Source organism: Serinus canaria, chromosome 25 (assembly GCF_022539315.1).
Source record: "Serinus canaria isolate serCan28SL12 chromosome 25, serCan2020, whole genome shotgun sequence".
Lineage (NCBI taxonomy): Eukaryota > Metazoa > Chordata > Aves > Passeriformes > Fringillidae > Serinus > Serinus canaria.
In genome coordinates this window covers 15,510,125-15,531,284 of record NC_066338.1, presented here as the reverse complement: position 1 = coordinate 15,531,284, position 21,160 = coordinate 15,510,125, and the positions used below count along the sequence as shown (strand labels likewise).

The window sequence follows — 21,160 nt, the reverse complement described above, 5'->3', positions numbered from 1 at the left end:
TCTTAAAGAAGAAATTCCTCCCTGTGAGGGTGGGGAGGGCCTGGCACAGGTTGTCCAGAGGAGCTGTGGCAGCTCCATCCCTGGAAGTGTCCAAAGCCAGGCTGGACAGGGCTTGGAGCCACCTGGGATAGTGGAAAGGTGTCCCTGCCCATAGCAGGGGGTGACACTGGATGGGCTTTAAGCTCCCTTCTAACTCAAGCCAGTCTGGGTTTCTGTGGTTTTCCCGGACAACTGGCAACTTCTACACCTCCTACACTCTCCCCAATGGTTCTACCAAGGGTTAAAACTGAGGCATCCTCAATTTCAGGCTTTGGCAAGCCTAAAAACAACATTTAAACCATTTTTTTCTAAGGCTGTGTGCTCAAACAGTCTGTGCAAGGCCTTAAACTCCTCCTACCACTCTTAGCTACAACTGCAGCACAAAAACTACATTTGAAACATGTTTAGACAACTGCCTTGTTCTGTTTGAGGCCAAATGATGATGCAGCTTCAAAGATTCCCTCCTCCTTCCTTTGGGTGAAGCTGTATATCAGGTTTCCTTCTTGGAGATATTAGCAAGGTCTGTGAAATAACAGCCTTCCAGTAAAACTCGGATTTCTTGAGAGAAACAACACCTTCCTCACTGTACTTGTCACCAAACAACCAGCACAGGTTTGGGCTCTGTGGTTTCCCCTTAACAGCACCATTGTATTCCCACTAGGGGCATGAATAGGGCACTGAAAACCCAGCAGGGCTCACAAAGCTGTGTTTGTTGGGCACAAGCATTAAACTGCTCCAGCTTCAGTGTTAAAAGTTTCACAGACAGATCAGCTCCAGATTAATTTACACACACAGAACAAGCCGACTTGGCTGCAGCACTGTGGGGGCTCTGTTCTACACTTCCAAAACCCTTTTCTAAAGGCTTAGGAGGGTTGTTTTACAAAATTAAAACTATTTTAATCTCAACATTTATTATTTCAAAAGAATTCCATTCCAGATGAGGTTTCTGCAGCAGGGCTGCCCTGTGTTCAAGGTCTGGGTCATTCCAGGTCACAAGGTGCTCCTCTCCCCAGGTCATTCACTGGGTGCCATAAACCTTAAGGGTTTGTTTTTGGGGTTTTTTTTGTTTTGTTTTAACTTTAAGCAGTAAATCCAACTCCTGAAACTATACTGAAGAATCTCTTTATCTTCCAGTTCCATTTCCGAGTTGCAGCAGATCCAGTGTCCTCAGCTCACCCGTCTGGGCTGTGTATTTCCAGCTGTAATCTTCAAGGCCATATGTGATGCATCACCAAGTGGGTGAGCTAAGGACAGGGCTCAGTCCCCTCTGTACACCTGGGCTGGGGGCTTCAGTGACAAGGAGGTGTCACCAGCTCAATCTCGGCCACAAACCCTCCCTCCCTCATGCAAAGACACATCTGGTAACTTATCATGGGCTTTTCTGCTGAAAATAGCACTACCCAGGGTCAGCAAAATGAGTTCTCAGGGGCTTTGGGAGCTAGGACTGGGAATAAAAGAGCCTCTCATGGGTGCAACTGTGCTCTGGCTGATTCTTCTGCCACAGCAGACACGAGAACATGCTCAGCATGACTGTGTGGGCTCACACAGCATCACTATGTCCTGGTATCTCTATACAAGTTTATTTAAAGAGCTTCCTCAGGTACATTGGTCAAAGGACCTCTTCTTCACCTCTACATAAGAGCTAAAAAGCCAGAAAGACTTTGTCTTTCAGATCCTCAGCTGGGACAACGGGATGCAAAATGCCCTTGTGCATCAGGAGGAACTTCTCCATGGAAAGGGCAGTTAAACACTGAAAGGGGCTGCCCAGGGAGGTGTGGAGTCCCCATCCCTGGAGGTGTCCTAAGAATGACTGGACATGGCACTGAGTGCTCTTGCTGGGGACAAGGTGGGGATCAGTCACAGCCTGGATTCAATGACCTCAGAGGGCTTTTCCAGCCTCAGTGATTATTCTGGGATTCTGTGATCAGCCACACAAATCATGCTGCCAATGCACAGCTAACATCTACCTTTACAAAAGGTAAAATGTTTTTAAAAAGGCTCCAAAGACTCTTGAAGATAAACTCTTAAAATCTTCAACTCCATCAGTTAATTGTGTTAGCCCTGATAACTGGAAACACAGGCTCTGCTCAACTGCCTCCAACCAACACCTACAAAATTAAATCAACAAAGTCAACTTTATATGAGATATTCTATTGTGAAGTGCAGCCGTATAAATGTTATGCTACTCATAAAATTTATGTGCAGCACATGCACATAAACAGTTGAATCCCATATACAAATAAAAAATCTTGCGTGTAACCCCATCCTAAGGATAAAAAGTAAAAATCCTTTAAATAGCTACAACTTGTCATCAGGGGAAAATGCATTTTCCCTCCTGAAGGCAACAAACCCAAGGCTTTGTCACAAGCAGGATTTTACAGAATGTGTTCAGGATAAATGCTTCCATCTATTTTTAATAAGCAGTCAGTGAGAACCATGTGAGTGGAGAGGCAGGAGCACTGCAGGGTTTTAGCACCAGCCCTGCACCAGAACAATGTGCAGGAGGGGACACAGACAGGGTCACACACGTACCCAAGAACCAGCTGAGCTGAGTAAAGCAAGACAACTCCCAGAGCATTAAATAACCCAGCTTAAGTGATTCTGCCCTGAACAATTCTTTTTGCTGACTAACCTCCTGCTCACAGAAATTCCCAAGTATTCAATCCTCGGCGCAAGTGCAGACCTCGCTCTCTCCCACCAGACTGAAAAGCAAAGTTCCCAGGAAATGAGTAAACTGTGACAGCCCTGTGATTCAGCACTTGATTCAGGCAGGTAGAGCACTGTCACCCTCCAGGTACACACTGAATTATTTGAGCTGGGAGTGCTGATAACACTCTCCCAGGAGTTGCCTGTCCAGGCCAACAAGAGATTACACACAAACTCTGCCTGTTCTGGCAGTCTGCACTTTTACAAGGGATAGACAAGTGTGGACAAATGATTTTCCAAATCAAGCCCGGTTTTAGCCCAGGAATTAAAACAAAGACAAAACCATGCTGGCACCCAAAGAGATTAAAACAGAGGTCACCGTGGGTTTTAATCCTGTGTGTGACTCCTGTCAGACACCTTTTCTTGGCTCTCAGGTGTCAATATTTAATAATTCTCTTGGCTTCAATTTTTAACATAAGCCAAGTGCCACGGGGACTCCTTGCTGGTAACTCTCCTCCCATCCTGACTCCACAGGAACACCTTGTCCAACCATACCAAAAGGCAGTTTGGATACAGGGCCCACCTCACTCCAGCTGGACCTAAAATTACTTTTCCTAAATAAATCCTAGATTCTTGAATAAGATGCAAGAAGGGGAGAAGAAAGAAATTAAGAGCAATTACTGTCCTATCTAGTGATCAAACCCAGCTGCTCACACCAAGTATTCAGCAACTCCGACCTGCCCTTAAACACAGCACAGAACCTAACCCAGTTGGCACCTCACCCTGCACAGTAATTATGTATTTCCAGATGGGATAGTGCTATTCCAAGTCACAGCAATGAGGCCGATGATTATGCATGATGAAAAAAAGAAAGAGAACTTGATGGAGGCACTGGCACTTAGGAGATCCCTCATCAAACAAAACCCAACTGAAAAATAGAATCAACCAAGCACAGCGAACAATCAATTGCAAGAATGAATCTTTCAAAAATCAAGAGGTGAGACACATATCCCACACCCTTCCTGGTTTTCCCTAGGAGCCAGTACCAAGGGTGTGTTTATAAGGATGTTATTCCCATCCCATAGAAAAAGCAGCAGAAAAACTGGTGGCTGCTCAAGAGAGTAAAATACATTTTTTCTCCCAAAGCACTGAAATCTGGAACAGAGCCCCACGTTACTGCACTCCCAAGTGCTCATTCGAGGACAGTCACTATTAAAGAGGATTAGTCACCAGAGCAGGATCCCACTACTTAAAGGCAAAGCAATACAATTATTAAACTTTTACCAGCCTCCAATTAGTGTGCGACACCTGTAATTTGGCTGGCGGAGACTCCCACCAAATTCCCAACGCGTTCCTGACAGAGCAGCAGCAGCTCTAGGAGCAGTACAGAGGTTTCCTACTCATTCCCTTCAAGCCTGACTAGTGGGAACCAAAACACCTTGTTCAATAGCCTTAACCTGCTCTGCACACCCCCATCCCGAACAGGACTCTGATTCCTGGGAATGGGAGGCTGCCCATGGAGCAGGACAACTCCTCCACGCAGCCACCAGGCCAGCTTTCCTGCACTCAGCAGCACAACCCATTCAAGCTGGCTACAAGCCTGGGAAACCAGATTTAAATAGACAGAGCAGAAGAAAAATGTCCTGCACAGCATGGCATGAGCAGCAGATTCCAGGCCCTGCGCTCAGTCCGGGCTGTGTGAAGCCTTCAGTTGTGTTTACATCAGCATCCACAGCTCCTTAAAGAATGGCACTGCTAAGGAAACCCTGTTGGCACGTCACCAGCAGGCCTAAAAAACCCCATTATCCTGTCAGCTGCAGCGCTCTTTACAAGAAGGATCACGCGAGGGGCGACTTCTGTTCAGGGCTCTTGGGGCAGAGTCAATGTCTGCTCCAGCAGAGCTTTGTTCCTGCTGCAGAGCAGGATGTGGCAAGATCCTGCTCATGTGAAAGCCTTTAAGCTGCGTGGAAGACCAAAATAACAAACTCGAGAGAAAAGGGAACCCAACAACCCAGCTGCACTTTGCAAACCCACCCCAAAGTCACTGAACTCGGCTGCTGCAGGGGAGAAGAGACTTTTCTCCCAGCATACCCACTCCTCCCAATTAATAAAGCACATTAATCGTTCTTTAAAATGAATGACATTCAGTTTTTGGTGCAAAGTGGCCTTTTTAAGTAGAAAAAATATCCTTTTACAATAAAGAGAAGGAACAGTCAATTTACTGCCCTTGTTACGCAGGATATTGTGATATCACCCCAATATTTCTGTTGTTCCAATCACAAACATCCTCACACGTCGAATTTTCTTGCCTTCCATCAGTACTCACCATCAAAACATATTTTCACAAAGCTAGGAGGACATATATCCCTTCCACACTGACACCAGTGGACCTTGAACCAAAATAAACAGGCCCCTAAAAGTAAAAAAGATCTTATTCACCAGCCATCTCCAAATCCACAGCCACTTCTGACAGAGAATTTTCCTCCCATTGCCTCTCTCAGAGTGCAGTATCTCCTCTTCCAATTTAAATAAACTGATTTCTCAAATGTCTCGCTTGTAGAGGGAAGGAAGTAGGGGGAAATCAGCAGGATTATTTAAGAGCACACAGTCAGCAACTTGACAAAAACAAAAAAACTGCAAACAAAAGGGGCTCTCACGTGCTGAAAGGCAACCAGACCTGCCCTCACATCCTGCACTGCTCATTTGACCAGAGTATCACGAATCTGGAAAAGGAAGAACTTTCTGTCTAATAACAGGCAAAAATTCCATGGTATATTTGCACTAACAAGGTGCAATCCCTCCAAGATCAAACTTATTGTAAAAACGGGTCCAAAATTACGAAATATTTGTATGAACTTCTAACCACATAACAGCAGTATGAACAGATTTCAGCCCTAGCCAAGTAAAAGCTGGACATTGTCACCAAAACACTGCTTGGCACTGGAAAAGTAAGAACTGCTGGTTCTGTTTGCTGCTTAAGAACTCAGAGAACAAGATGAGGTTCTTAAAAGTATTTCAGTAATAAATCAAAACAAATAAACCCTACTTCCATACTGTAAGCGAATCCAAATGTTTTTTCCAGTTGTCCTCACATACACCACCACAGGAAGCAGCCTGATAAATCTGCAAAAAACCTTTAAGAAGCCTAAATTAAATATTCATACTCTGAAAATGATGAAGCCAGCGTGAAACCCCGAGTCTCCTTCACCACTCCAGCTCCGTAGCCCAGAGCGAGAGATGAAAGATTTCCTGCCATGGCTGATGCTGAGCTGGAATCTCCATGAAGGAGAAGGACACTGCCTTTGGGAGTTCAGGGTTGAGTTTGCCACTTGGGGATTTTCCTGAGATGCTCCCTTACCTCTCTGTTACCTAACAGAGAACTACCCCCATTTCCTCCAGTTTAAGGATCCCTGGTTGGTCAGGTTTTAATAACAACCTGAAAAGATTTGTCGAAAGCTCCTAAAAATTCTTGTAATTGAAAGATGACATCAATTACTTAATTTTAATGAGAGTGAGATCATATTTTAATTTTCCATTCTGCATTAAATTCCAAGAAAAGGTGACTGTGCAGTTTCTCTCAGCAATAACCATTGTCCCTCCAAGGTGGAAGCAGAATTACTTTCAATAACAAACTAAACTTTATTGCCTTATTTCTCATTAGCACTTAATTCTACAGAATTAGCTTGGGTTTATTACTATGCAAAAAGACAGGTAAATCTTACTCATTGAAAACAGAAGCCCAGCTTTGAACTCTCTGGTTCTCACAACAGGAAAAAATCCTGCCAGCTAAATTCTCTCTAGGCATGGACAGAGCAGAATTTAATACACAGCTCTAAAATATCCAAGAAAAACCCCAAACCTACAAAAAAAAGACAAAACAAATAAATGACCTGAAAAAGCAAGGTAAGAATTGCAGAGGGTATGGAATTAGACTTGTCAGTCATTTGTGGGGACCCTGAGGTGTTCAGTTCCACATCACCCCTGATGAAAAAGGCAGGATGGAGGCCACGGGTGGACACAGATGCACAGGGCAAAGCTGCTGCTCCAGCTCCACATGGGACCCTGGCAGAGTTCCTGGACATCTGTGGCCAAATTCCACCTCTGTTTAGGCTGCTAAGGAAGGCAGGGACTTTCCAGGCCCCTCCCTCTCCATCACTGCAGGACCCCACCTCTTCCAAACCTGGAGATCCTGCACAACCCGGGGGTTTGCCCCTCTGAGGACCCCACCTCTTCCAAACCTGGAGATCCTGCACAACCCGGGGGTTTGCCCCTCTGAGGACCCCACCTCTTCCAAACCTGGAGATCCTGCACAACCCGGGGGTTTGCCCCTCTGAGGACCCCACCTCTTCCAAACCTGGAGATCCTGCACAACCCGGGGGTTTGCCCCTCTGAGGATCACCCTAATTGCAGCCTTGCTCCACTGACCTACAACCATTCCAGCATCCGCGTGCTCTGTCTTGCTCCAGTCTATTCCACACCATTCCCCACCCCTGGAAGTGTTCCAGGCCAGTCTGGACAGGGCTTGGAGCAAAGAGGGAGAGTGGAAGGTGTCCATGGCAGCAAGGTGGAACGAGATGAGCTTTAAGGCCCTTCCAACCCAAACCATTCCATGATTCCAGCTCACTTCCTACTTGGTCTCTCAACCTCACTTTAACACGAGTTCCTCCACCACAGCCTATGTGACCTTTTCAGCCTCACCACTGAAGAGATGAAAATGCAACATTCCCTCTTATTCCTGCTAGAAATGACAACATAAAAAGTACTTGGACAGGAACCATCTGTTCCTGTGCCTAATGGAGCCATAATCACAGGATAACAACCATTCCACAGAACATTCCACTGTTTATAAAACCAGGGTGTCAATGCAATAATATTAATGGGGAGCTGTCTGTGTCTTTTGGATAAAATATGAAATTCACAGCAGGCTTTGCTTTCAGCTGCAAACACCACAGCCTTTTACAGCAAAGCAAAGCAATACAGACAGCACTCACAATTAGGGGGTGGAGGGGCAGGAAGGGCTAAGGACGTGTTGACAGTAATAATTTAAGATGAGATATTCTGCCAAGAAAGAGAAACTAAAGGATTAACAACCAAATAGAAAATCTGCAATTAAGCAAAAACCTCTGAAAGAGAAGGACTGTGGACATAGCTCCAGGTTGGATCCTTGCCCTCCAATTTGTTCTCCAAGACCTCTCTGCTGACTCCCTGTGTTTCACAGAAGTAAAATTCATGCCATGCCACATAACAGTCTCTCAAGAGAAATGATGATGTTTGGGAAATAAAACAACCACTTCTCTCCAACATTGCTTGCACAGGATTATTTCTTTCTTAGCTCTGGGATTCTACAAGCACAACACGGAACTGTATAAAATGAAATAAATTCCTTGGAGAATCCCAGCTGAGATCTTCTTACTGAACACAGCACTGACCTGCAGTGACAGCCAGTCTGAGCATCCATTAAACACCTGCAGGCTGCAGTACCTCAGATGGACCCAGCAAACTCTGGAGAGCTGTTTCCTCTAACCCTAATTCTGTTGGAGGAAGACACAACAAATTCCTCCTAGGACTGCCAGGTCACAGGTAGGTGGCCCTAATTCCACAAAAATACACAACCACACAGAAGCCACAAATGCAGGATGTGCTCACGACCCAACACTGTGGTCACAGCTCTCTGAAGTGTGATACCTGAATTAGTTGTGCTGTGCACAGGGCAGGATTGAATATTTCATGTTAAAAGCTCTAAAAGGAGGACCAAAAAAAAAAAAAAACAAAAAAAAACCCTGGCCCAGAAGTGCAGGCTGTCAAAATCAACTGCTCAACTGACAGACAGTGCTGAGAAGCCTGGCACGACAGCCATAAATCACTCCAAAATCTTCTTTTCATGCAGAGGAAAAGGAACAGTAAAGATCTGAACATGAAATCTTCCCCATTTTCAATCTGCTTGGTTGCACTTGTTTAAAATTGATGTTTATTTTGATACTTGAGCTTGTCTCTTCTTTTTATTTCTGCATGCAGCAAGCTGAGAATCAGGAATTTATCACATGGAGAAACCAGTACATCCCAGAGGCACCTACCCCGGAGCTAAGGCAGCCTGACCAGTGGAGACTGGCCTGCCCTGGAGCAGAGGGCAGTCACAGGTGGGCCCAGAGGGGACCAGTTCCATGCAGAAGATGCTTCCCCACGGTCTGGTTTCAATGGACGGGGTCAGTGCTCTCCTGTCAGACCCGCAGGAGGAAAATCCTGAGAATTCAACACAAGATCTTCGAATTCAAACACCAACAGGGCCCCAAGAGCTAATGGACACCGACATGCAGAAGAGTGTGATCACTTCCAAGCCCTCACCTCCCTCCCAGAGAGGCCAAGGAAGGCCCTGGGGATGCAGCAGTGCCTAAACGAACTCAGATTTCTTTAGTCTATAACAAAGGCTTGGAGCAATTGGCACATTGCCCAGCCTTGCTGCCTTCTTCCTCTTCAGATGTGCTTCCATCCACAGATAAGGAGGGGTGGCTTTGAATTCACACCCTGCACAATCAGAGGCAAAGGACAGCACAGGAAACCCAAGTCAGCTTTTCCCCTCAGCGAGGGAACTCCCTGGAACAGCCAGCACAGTCCTCCTCCTTGGCATGCCCAACACAATGTCACAGGAGACAGCAGACAATGTGCTCAGAGCTCCACCATTAACTGGTTTAGTGAGTTAAGACACAGATCTATCTGCAGCTGCTCAGGGCAGAATGTGCTGAAGGAGCAGAAATGCACCTTTCAACTAAGAATCCATGAAACAGCTTCAAAAGTTCTCTTTGAATGGTGGAACCAATCCAACGACTGCAAGCTTACCCCAGTGTGACAGTACCTCTTGGGGACTTCTTGTCACACTTCACCCACAGAAAACTATTCTGAAACAGCTCTTCCTGACAGCAGAATTATAGAAAAACCAGCTCTGACATTTCCCAGGTCTCTCTACTTCGCTACTTCCCTTCCCTCTCCCTTTCTTGGACTATTTTACAGACTCCTCTCATGGTGTCAAGGATTCTACTGCAATACTGTGAATTTCTTTGCACCTGCATCCAAACCCAAGAGCAACTGCACCAGCACTGCAGGGTGGAAGCACCAGAAAGCCACACACACACTCTCCTGGTTGCACCAGGGTCAGATAACCTGAAACCAAACTCAACTCTCAGAGAAGACTCTGAGAGCCAGCTCTCTCCTTTTATCCTTCTGCCCAAATCATTGCGTCTCTGCTGGAAGAGGAGCCTGCAGTGCCATACACCACCTCTGTGTTCATACCATTTCACTTGGTCTGTCATTTTAAACATTCCCAGGAAGGTCTTCTGTCATTTTAAACAAGAGATTATAAAAAAGTAATTACTTTTCTAGGAGAAGAGGTCAAGTTCTGGCATCCTGGAGAACTTTTTTATGACCATCATCCCCTTATTTTGTGTCTCCCTCCCTTGTGCTTTGCTGAATCCAATTAAATATCTGGATGGTGAGAAAGAGAAAACGTCACCTTTGCTGCAGACTCAACGTTGATGAGTGTGAGCCTCCATAAATACATCCCTGAGAGCTTCCAGTACCTGAACCTTGATTTCCATCTGTCTTTTCCCATCACCATTGATCGGTGTTCAATCCGTTCACAGGGAAGTGAACGGACTGAACACCATCAGCTGTGCCACTGCACACCGAGAGCTGAGCAGGATCCCCACAGAAACGGGAATCCTGCAGGGAAGGATTGTGGTGTGTAGGACAAATCCCTGCAACCCTCTTGAGCCAGAGGATCCCACTTCCCAGGAGAAATCCCAAAGGAGAGCAAGCAGTACAGGAGAACAGTGCAAAGCAAATGGAACTTGTCCGGACAAGAACCAAAATCCAAACCCTGACCTCTGGTACAAACCCCTTGGAATCAGCAACAGCCACAGGGAAGAACAGGGAGATTTCAGGCCCCCTGTACAGGAGTTACAACAGAGGAATCGGAATCAGAGGAGGCAGGGAGGAGAAAGGTCTTTTTTTCTTTGAAGTCACACCCGGAAAAACAGCTTTGTTCAGATTTATTAAAAATCAGCTTATCCACCATAAAAGAGAGGAGACCCACACCACGAGGTGAGAAATTACCCCCTAAGACACAGAACAGGAATCACAGGAACATCAGGTATGACTTAGTTGGATCCAAATGCTTTTCCTTACAGCTTCCATGCTACAAGCAGCTACTTCTAAAAGTGTTTTACCAAAGCTCTGTCCAATGAACAAGGATTTGATACACAAAAGGCAAAGGGTAATTACAGCTTCCTGTTTGCTCTTTTTGCCAGAGATTTTTTTGAAGGCCTACTACAAAAAGAACTGCCTTGAAACCTTGCAAGGCAACACCAGCTCCAAGGTTATAGATTTTTCTCATTTTGGGAAAATATGAGAGCAAATTAACTCAGGTCTCCGTGCTTCTGGCCAAAATTACTAAAATGATGTTCCCAAGTCCTTAACACTAATGGCAACCGGCCCTACACAATTTTTACATGCTGCAATTTTAAAACAGGACTTAACAAGTAAAGTGTATCAAACACAGGAATAACTACACAGAAATGTTTGCTCAAGGTTTCTAGGTGTGGCTACAGCCAAGACATAATAGGATTATTTATATCTGACTCATTTGCTTCGCCTTCATCTACAAGTCTCCCTATTTGGGACTCAGTAATTGACTTCTTTCTGCACCATACGACTTTTTAAAATCAGGACATCTTTAAGGAGGACTCAAAAACTTAAGGCAGAGAGGAGAAATTCCACAAATACAGTGGGTTTATACCTTGTTCAACCAAACCTCACCATCATGGAAAAGCTTCCTGAACACACAGCACGGTGAGACATCCACTCCTTGCTAATCAGACTGCACATGTCACAGCGTGAGTGACAACATCCCCTCAGCCACAGAGGGTCTCATGTCCCCTGCTCTGTGTCTGAGCTGCTCACCTCACCCCTGTGCATCTCCCCCCCTTCCGGCTTGGGAACACAAAATAACAATACTTCCCCCTTTTCACTGCAGCAACTTCCAACCCCAAATGCGTAAGAATGGAGGTTTTCATTCCAATTACAATAAGAATTGTTCTTTTTTTAATCCACAAGGGATCACTTAAAGTTTCTGCCCTAAGAATAACCACAGATCTCGGTCTCAAACAACATTTACACGAGCACTTGAGCACTTGGCCATTCAAAGATCTCCTTTTTATAACACAAGGGGCTTCAGTCTCATATTTTGCCAGGATTGACACAAAAACCAAAAAAACCCTCAAAATTATTTATAATTTGGTTCTTTCACTGCTCATGAAATGCAGTGAAAAGTTTGGTATTTTCTTAAGAAATACAGCTTAGATTCCTAAAAGTCCCCTCCCGTGCCCTCTCCAGTTTGCCAAAGTTCACAGCTTTTGGCGGAGCCGCGGCACCTGAGCTCCCCGAGATGGAAAGAGTGAGGTGCCACGAGGTGAGAGCAGCCTGAGCCAACGCTGTTGCCAAGGGCTTTGTTATGAAACCTGGGGTACAGCTCCTGAGGACACAGAACAGAGGTGCTTTTCTCCAGCACATCTGGAGATGCAGCACATCTGAAGCGAACTTCTCCCCTTTCCTCATCACACACCACGAGCAGCCCTGCAGATGCCATCAGGACCTTGCTCCAACACCCATGGGACACACAGCAATCTCCTGAATGCCAGAAATGGAGCACCTTTAATAGGCATTTTCCACTTGTATTCAATTAAGGGGGGAAAAAGGCTGCACAGTTTAATGACTGCAGATCTGTTTATTCTCTACCAGCACTGCAGAGGATCAGGAACTTTTATCTCCAGCTCTGATCACCTGACTCCCTGACCCCACTCTCCATCACAGGGTGAATAATCACAGCCTGGAACTTGCCATGTCACTTCCCAGCTCCTTGGAGGAACTCTCCTTGTCCTCACCCCAGTGACAATGCACATTGGGAGCAGGAATGTCAGAGCAGGAATGGCCCAGAGTGACCGTGGACAACTGTTAACTCTGCTCTTACCTCTTGCTAGAAAGGGAGCCTCCTCCTCCTCCTCGGGGCTTCTTTTGGCTGGTCAGCTCCTCTCTGGGATCACAGACAAGTGCACACTTAAAATGACTGGGAAAGTTGATGCTAGAGATGCAAGTACCAGGCAAAGCGAGCCAAGTATTAGGCCACCCTGATGTACCCTGCTGCTGCTGCTCTCTGGGAGCAAATCACAGCATTTCCAGAAAGGGTGCTTCAAACTGAAATGGCTCCTCGTAGGTTAATTAGCACCCAAAATGAAGAGCTGATGCATCAAAGGAAACACAAACCTCCTTCAAGCACATCCTCACCTGACAGCTCTTTCTGGAATCACACACAGGGACATGGCCTGAAACCAAATCTTTCAGCCCTTGACCTTTTCTGCTGAATCACTCCCTATTGGATCACATCCTTCCAATTTATGGCCAACCAAGTGTCCCATCAGAACCTACCTTGCTTGTACATTCCAAACCTAGCACTTCCAAAATCTCCCCTGGCTTGTCCTACACGCACAGCATCAGGTGTGCGTCAGTCGGGTGATCCCTCTGTGAAGGAGGCAAAGCAGAACTTCCTCCGAAAGTTACCTGTGCTGCTCTCAGAGAAATGAACTATAAACCTGTACTAGAGGAACACCCGTGTTGCTAGTCCCAAGCAAATTTCTTAATGCAGTGAGCTGAAATCCAGGAATACAAACACTGACTCATCTTTGCAGTTTATGCTTTACCTCCAATAAAAGGCTCTCTTGTCCAACACCATAGGAACAATATCCCTCCTAAGAGCAAAAGACAGGAAAAACATCCCAAGCAATTCTTTTCCACTGCTGCACTTTAGACATGATGTTTGACATTAGTCCTGATCCCAGAGGCAAAATGGGAGCTCTCCATGCACTCAGTCACCCAGCTCCCACAGCTACAGCCATCCTAAATGGAATGCATTATTCCTGCATTAAAACATATGTTTTTCAAGGCAGCCAGCCATCCGGCTGTTCCGAGGGAGATTACAGAAGACCTAATTTTATCAGGCAGGGATACAATTCTCCTGGTAGTTTTTGCTCCCTAGGGACATGGAGCTGGTGAAAGCAGGTTGCCTGACTGCTGGGGAACAATTCTGAGAGGCTCCGTCGCCAATCACTCAGGCAGGAACTGGAATCCTGGGTCCATAAAATGGATTAATGGATGCCCTGTAGGCTCCCATCCCTGTGGAATTCAGTGGCCAGGAAGACCTAGTTTGCATCAGCAACTCTCAAGTCAACAAGAATTAGAAAGAGTTTATGTTGGCAGAGAAGTGCTAAAAGTTTTAAGCTTTTTTAATTTCCTTTTTCTTTTTATCAGTTTAAGTTACACTAAGTAAAACAAGGTGATTGCTCACAGCAAGGAAAGTTATGTTACTACTACATTATTACATTACTATCTATGGTATAAACTCAGCATAACTTAAACATACGTCCTGCCTATGTTTACTTCAAGTGGTGTTTCACAAACTCTCGGCTTTGAAGTTTGAAAAGAACACAAACTGATGGAAGCAGGCATTTTACTCCAAATATCAGGCAAGAGTAATCAGCAATATCAACAACCCAGTACATGATTCAAAATGAGAAATACAGGTGTGAGGCTTCTCCCAAGGCTTTTCATGAAATGCAGTGGGAAAATCTGTGTAGCAGATGGAATGCTGCTGCCTGCAGAGCATCCGTTAGCCATAAATCACTGTTTCCTCACACATGGTGCAAATGTTAAGAGTCTCCCATTCTAATTAATAGAACGAGACATCCCGGTCTGATGACTCGTCCCTGATTTCACAAGCTCTCAAAAATATAATGGACTGAATCAGCCTCAACAGAGAGAAATGCTTCAATTCCTCTCTCTATGAATCCATGTCCAAAAAAGCAACTGAGCAACTCACTGAGAGATTCAGGAAATGCTTTTTATAACTGAGACACGTGGTTTAAAGAAAACCATCCTAAGAAATTATCTGCACATTGTATTTGAAAGAAATGCAAACAGGAACTCTCCAGCTTCTGCCCATCCCTCGGGAATGCTCACCATGAGTTCACTCTTTGGCCCCTGAAATTTGCCACTGAATAAACATGATAAATGCAGCGAACAGAAAACTTCATGACAAACACTAATCAGAGAGAGGGAATCAGGAAGGAACCATCACCCTTTCCACAACATCACCACTGAACCAGAAACATGGGGGGGGGTGCTCCACATGCCCTTCCCTGTGGAGCTCCAAGGATTGCTGCACAGCAGCTCTGTGCAGCTCCTCTGCCACCCATCACATTTCCTACTCAATATTTCATGCTACAGCATTTAAAATAGCAAACTGGAGATCAGTTATCTAGGACACCACGGCAAACTCCAAATGCGGCTTTAGCGCAGCTGTGCCAGGCCAACAGGTCAGGTGAGCAGTGCCAGCCTGGGCACCCAGCTGAAATGGCAAATATCACCCCTCCTGGAACACTGACACTCATAAAATCCACACTGGGAACCACTGCTACCAGATATCCCCTCCACCCAGCTGAGGAAACTGGTTCTAACTCCAGCAAAGCTTCACAGGAGCAACCAGGGAGGAGGTGCAGGACTTTCTTTAAAGCCTCTAATTTCCTCCTCTCCCCAAGGCAAAGGGTCAGAGCTGCAGCCTTTCAAAAGAGCCCCAAGCTCGCTCCTCATTTCCTAAGTATAAAAGGGACAACACAAAAATATGCACATTCTTTAACCTTCCTGGGTATTTTTTTATTATTCCAGTCTGGATGCCTCAAAAACCCTGCTCCCCTTCCCCATGTTTACATGCTTCAATCATGCACCAGCAGTAAACCCAACTCCCACTCACAGTAGCCAAAATATTTCATCCAGTATTTGTGTTTAACTCCCTCTCTCTAAACCATTAATCACTTAAATCATTCTGCTTTGACCATCTGCAGAGCAGAAATTTGTGATCATCTTGTGCACCTTCTGTTTGCTGCACTGGTGATAGATCTGGTACTTTGCTCCTCTTGGTCACGACTGGAGCTGGATTTCCTTTTCCTGTGACACAGACAGGCATGGAATCCATGTGCTCCATGCTTACATCACTTTCTCCTGGGCTGTGAAGCTAAAGAAAATACAATTTCATCCACGGTGAAAGCAGATGAGGGATCTTTATTGGGATCTTTGTAGAGCTAACCTGATGATCCCTGGGTGAGCACAGCCAGCTCTCTGTGACAGCTCCAGGAGGGTTTTAGGCATTTCAAAGCTCTCAAACTCTACCTGCACACAGAGACTGCGTCAAAGCCCTGCACAGATTTCTCAGCAGATTTGGGACCCATCTGCTGCCAGTCCTGCAGGTAAATTAAGGAAGCAACATTAAAGCTTTCCCAGTGCTGGTTTTGCCTAATGCAAGACTTGTGGGTGAGATGCTGCATAAATGCACAAAAACCACCTGTAAGTCCTGTTAGCTACAGGCTGATCAGATCCAACTTGCTGATGTTTACAAAGCTCTTCTTCAACCTTTTCTGTGCTTTGCCCACAGTTCCTCCCTGAGTGGGGGAAGAAACTGGAGTGAGACATTTCTGCTCACTCAGCACAATCCATACAGCCAGTCCCTACTCAGACAATTACTTCCTTTGACTCTGTAATTTAAAATCTGTGCTTCAGTTGCCTAATCTATAAAAAAGGCCCTCACCTACTTTGACAGGCGCCTGGCAATCAAAGATTGCAACCTGAAACACGCAATTTTTCAAAGATCAGAGAAATGCTCTGATTCTGTAAGAAATTTTCAAGCCAAACAAAATAAAGGCTCTACCCACTTGCTTGAGTCAACATGTTTTCTTCCAGTAAGGTTCTATCCTATTTGGCTGGCCTTAGTCCTGAGTTTCCACCGTTTTGCTGATACTCCTTTTTCCATACATGCCACCATCCTTCTGTTTCCTCCGAAAATCCTCACACAAAGCTTTGCTCTGCAGACAGAGCCTCAGCTCTCCAGAGAGACAATCAGCTTTAAAAGGAACAAACCCAGGTGCACAGAGCCATTCACAGAAACACCCACCCAGAATCACAAACCAGACAGCAAACGTGTGTTTAGCTAGGAAAGCAAACAGAAACCAGCTCCTTCTGCCCACTAGGCAGGAGGGAGTAACCCTGTCACAGAGCCCAGAAGTGGCTGAAATGACCTCCAAGGTCTGAGCTGCTCACAGGAGCTCCTCCTTACTACGAGGTGGAATTCCCTGTCCTTCCCTGGATAGCTGGGTATCTCCAGCTGGGGTTCTCTCCACTGGCACCCCTTCACTAGTCAGAAACACCAGCCAAGACAGAATCTGCAGTGACACAAACCCCAGCAGCCAAATCAGCTCTTTATGTGGGCGTTTAACCCCTGCAGAGCCAGGCTGGGCCCTGCAGTGGGGCTGTCCTGCTGTCACAGCCAGAGCTCTCACCTCCAGGAGAGCACACTTCCCACACAGGCAGCACAACAGTCAGTGACGTGACCTGTGTGGAACAAATCCTCTGAACGTGCCTAATTAGAGCCTTTGAGCCTGGATATTCCAGAGTTTCCCAGCTCCATTAACAGCTGGGATGAGGTTGATGTGAGAGGAGCTGCTGGAATGTTTCACCCAAGGTGTAAAAACACCCAAGCCCAGTGGTGCAGTGCTTTAATATTAACATTTTTCACTGAATATGAGATGAATTCAGACATTTACCTCATTCTGGGCTCCCTTCAGCACACACTGAGAGCATTCTAAGGAACAGCATGGTGTGGTGGATCTGAAGTCACCTTCACTCAGGGCTGCAGCTCAGCCCAAAGGTGAGACTTAGCTGCCACACTCACAGAGGTGTGAAAATGGGGGGAAAGTTAAAAGTTAAATAAAGTTAATATCCCCAGCACTTTCACTCATCAAACAGAAACAGATGTAAATACAAAGACAGCCCTTCCCATCATTAGTGATGCATAATGTGGGTGTTACTGACAGATGAAGAAAAGCACCAGAAAGAAAAATATCCCAAAAGCGAAAAAAGAAGGAAAACATGAGTAATGAGCAGGTTCCAGGTCTCCCACAGCTCCATGACCCAATTCTCAGCTGATACACTGTTACTTGAACACTCTTCCTCAGAGGTATCAACACTGATCCCTTCTGTGAGGGAATGGAAGCTCTCCCTAAGTTCAGACTCAGGTTTAAATGCTCTTCACATTGACAGAAGACAATGAATTCTTATGCACACTTAGAAATGAATGAGTTAGTCTCAAATCCATCACCAAGGCCCAGGACACAAAGTAAGATGCAATTTCTGTTGATTAATGAGCAATTAATGTTTTCTGACACACGTCCCACTCCTTTGCTCAGACATTTCCACTGACCCAGGGATGGATGACTGTTACTGCTGCACTGACCACAAGGCTCAGTAACGAATAATCCAGGGGTATAATTAGTCCTGTTGCTCTGCCTGCACAGACTGCTCCTTAAGAAACTCTCGTAGCTCATCATTGCAAACTCTGATTTCTATTTCCAGCATACATTAAAGTAATCCTGCTCCACTTTGCATCCTGCTTGCTGACACAGCACCTTTCACAACCACAACGCCAGATAAAGGTTTTAATACCACATTTCCCCCCATTTTGTTATAAATTCTCTACTCCGTGGTGGTGAGTAGTAGCAAATGCCTGGATGAAATTCACTGCAAGGCACAGCATGCAAAGTGTTTGTGCTCCCAGCCCCTGGAGCCAGGTGCTCCCCACTGTCACACCGTCCACCAAGGACAGAGCCATCTCAGCTCCTGCTGTCAGGGACCCTGGGCTACTCCCAGCAGCCGCAGCTCCTCTCCTCTCCCAAAAATGAGATGTTCCTATGCAAAAAACCTGGCAGAAACATTCACGCAGTCAACAAAGACAATCGAAGCTGCAACAAGGGGGTGGCAAAAAAAGGATCAAGTGTTCTTATCTGAGCAACAACTGAGCAGTGGCACATGGAGCCCTGCTGCCATTTTTAATAAAATGCTTCTATTCAATATTGTTTACTGTCAACAGCCCATGGTTATATTCAGCTGAACAATGCACAGACAGGCCTCAAAATCCCTCAGCTTAAGCCTCAAACTAGGGCGTATTTTTCAAGAACTCCACAATGACATTACCTCACTCCCCCTTCCCACAGCTCAGTTATCTCAGCAACAACATCCCCTGAAATATGCTCCCAAGAGTTTGGGGACACAGTCACCCAGAATTCTCTGTACTCGTGGGTTTTTTAACAGGAAAAAGTGATTTGCACAAACAAATCCCTGATATGCATATTAAGAAATCCAAGTATTAAACCCACAAAGGGGCAGTGGATTTAATATTCAGAGAATTACTTACATAACCCACAAAACTTCACTCTGTAGCACCAAAGTTGAAGCTATTGGAGCAGCTCGTTAAAGATTAGTGGGAAGTCACAGCAGCCAGTCCAGCAACAGAGTTAATTTATTTTTAAAATTGCAGTACAGTCAAATCAAGATGGGCTTTCAGTGCCACAAGAAACAAACCTCAGAAAATCCAAGCAAATGCTAAAACATTTAACAAATACTTTCAAAAATCTATTTAGTGTTACGTCTTGAGCAACACCACCATTCCTCATTCTTTGTTATCGTGGAGTCCCCAAAAGCAAACACTAGATAAAGTTTTATCACTTTAGCTAAATGTCTGCAGAAAGTTTATCTGGAAAAGAGTTAACAAAAGCCCCAGCCAGCCAACAACAGGGGTTTAGCTATGTTAGGAAAGCAGTGCCATGGCCTTTTCTGCTGGCAAAGCCTTGAGTGCCAGTGTGGGCAGCAGGGGCTGGCAGCCCCCAGCTCACCCTGGCAGTGAATTCCTGATCTCCAAAGAGTCAATAAGTCTCTTTTATGCACTGTAGGCTCTGTGATAAACAGAGCAAGAACTGCCTGCAACTTGATTTTTCTTAATTTTTAATGCTAAGAGAGACATGGATGATCCTTGTAGGGTCCCTTGGGACTCGGGATATTCTGATTCTCTGGTTATTTCAGCCATGCAGTGAACCCTCCTGAGAAACCACTGATTTTGGCATCAAGTTCCGTACCCTGATGGGGGGGAGGAAAATTTAAATTATGCAAATCTGAGCTACCTGCTCTGCAACCTTCCCCCTCCGCCTCAGCTTCATCCCTCGCCCTCCGGCTTCACAAGGGAGATTCACAACAAAGCTGTACCGAGAGCAGCATTTTAAACGCTGGGGAACAAAGACAAACCCATGCAAAAAAGGAAACAACAACAACAACAAAAAAAACCACCCCAGCAAAAAGCGCATGCTCTGAACCGATTATGGCAAAAGAACTTATTCAGAAAGTGGGAATAACACAGGGTTTGCCGTCATCATTGTGCCCGAAGTTCCTGCGACTCCCCCGCCTCGGAACTGCCTGTCCCGCATCCTCGGCTGGAGAGCTACGGAAAGGAGGCCACAAGGAAAAAAACACTCCCGAGGGAGTGGGGGGACCAGGTCACCCAGCCCGACAGGTGAAGGGCCCCTCCGGGGTTCTCCCCGCGGTTCCTCGGGGGTGCCCGGCACAGAGGATGCTCCCAGCGCTCCTTTCCCTCGGACACAGCGCCAGCCCCGGCCGGGCCCTTCCTTCCTCCCCCAGTCCTCTCACACAGACCCCGGAGCCTCGTTCCTCGCACCCCCGCCACTCCCGACCCCCTGTCGCACCCCGGCACCCCCGGCCCCTCGCACGGAGGCTCCGCGGCGCCCCGAGGGCAGGGCCGGGCCGGCCGGCCGGGCTCCGGGCGCTCCTCGCTCACCTTCCGAGAGCTCCAGCTCCAGCTCGGCCAGCTGCTCGCGGACCTCGCGGGGCAGCGAGGACACGGCCGCGGGCTCGGCCATGGCGGCAGGCGGGGTCCGGGCGCGGGTCCGGCGGGGCTCAGCGGCCGCGGGGCGCGGGGGGAGCGGGAGCGGCCGCAGCCTCCGCCATGGCTGAGCCCGGCGCCGCCGGCACGTGACCGCGCGGCGCGCGCGCCCCGGGCCCCGCTGCGCCCCCGCGCGGCCCCGCCCCGCGCTGCAGCCGCCCCGCGCCCCAGCCCGGTGCCGGTGCCGGTGCCGGTGCCGGTGCCGGTGCCGGTGCCTGGTGCCGGTCCCGCTCCCGGCTCTGTGCCCGCCCCGGGACCAATCCCGCTCGCAGGCCTAAGCCCGAGCCCGGTCCTGGTTCGGGTCCCGGTTCGGGTCCCGGCCCTGAGACCGACCCCGATCCCCGTTCTGCTCCCCGGCCTGGGCCCGCTCCCCATTCCCATCCCCATCCCCGGTTCTGCTCCCCATCCCCGGTCCCAGTTCCGCCACCGGCCCGCTCTGTCCTGGTTCTGCTGCCAGGCCCAGTCGCCAGTCTTGGATCTGTTCCCGTTCCCAAGCTGCAGTCCCGGGACCCGTTCCGCGTCCCGGTTCTATTCCCGATCACCGGTTCTGCTCCTGCTGCCCGTCCCTGGTCCTGGTGCAGCCCCCGGCCCCGGGTCTCG

General features: G+C 47.2%; 1 protein-coding gene across 4 annotated transcripts in view; it reads right to left on the bottom strand.

The window, feature by feature from the left end:
* Positions 1–20,621, bottom strand: part of DIP2B (disco interacting protein 2 homolog B) — a 60,092-nt gene extending 39,471 nt beyond the window's left edge. For 3 of the 4 annotated variants that reach the window (XM_030231612.2, XM_050983752.1, XM_030231613.2), the window contains exon 1: positions 20,456–20,621. In XM_030231612.2, the coding sequence (XP_030087472.1) occupies positions 20,456–20,537 (82 nt within the window). In that variant the 5' untranslated portion in view covers positions 20,538–20,621. Of the gene's footprint in view, positions 1–5,124; positions 5,147–20,455 lie in introns of those variants that run through there. The other variant, XM_018924119.3, reaches the window with a different exon arrangement.
* Between the last annotated feature and the right edge of the window lie 539 nt (positions 20,622–21,160).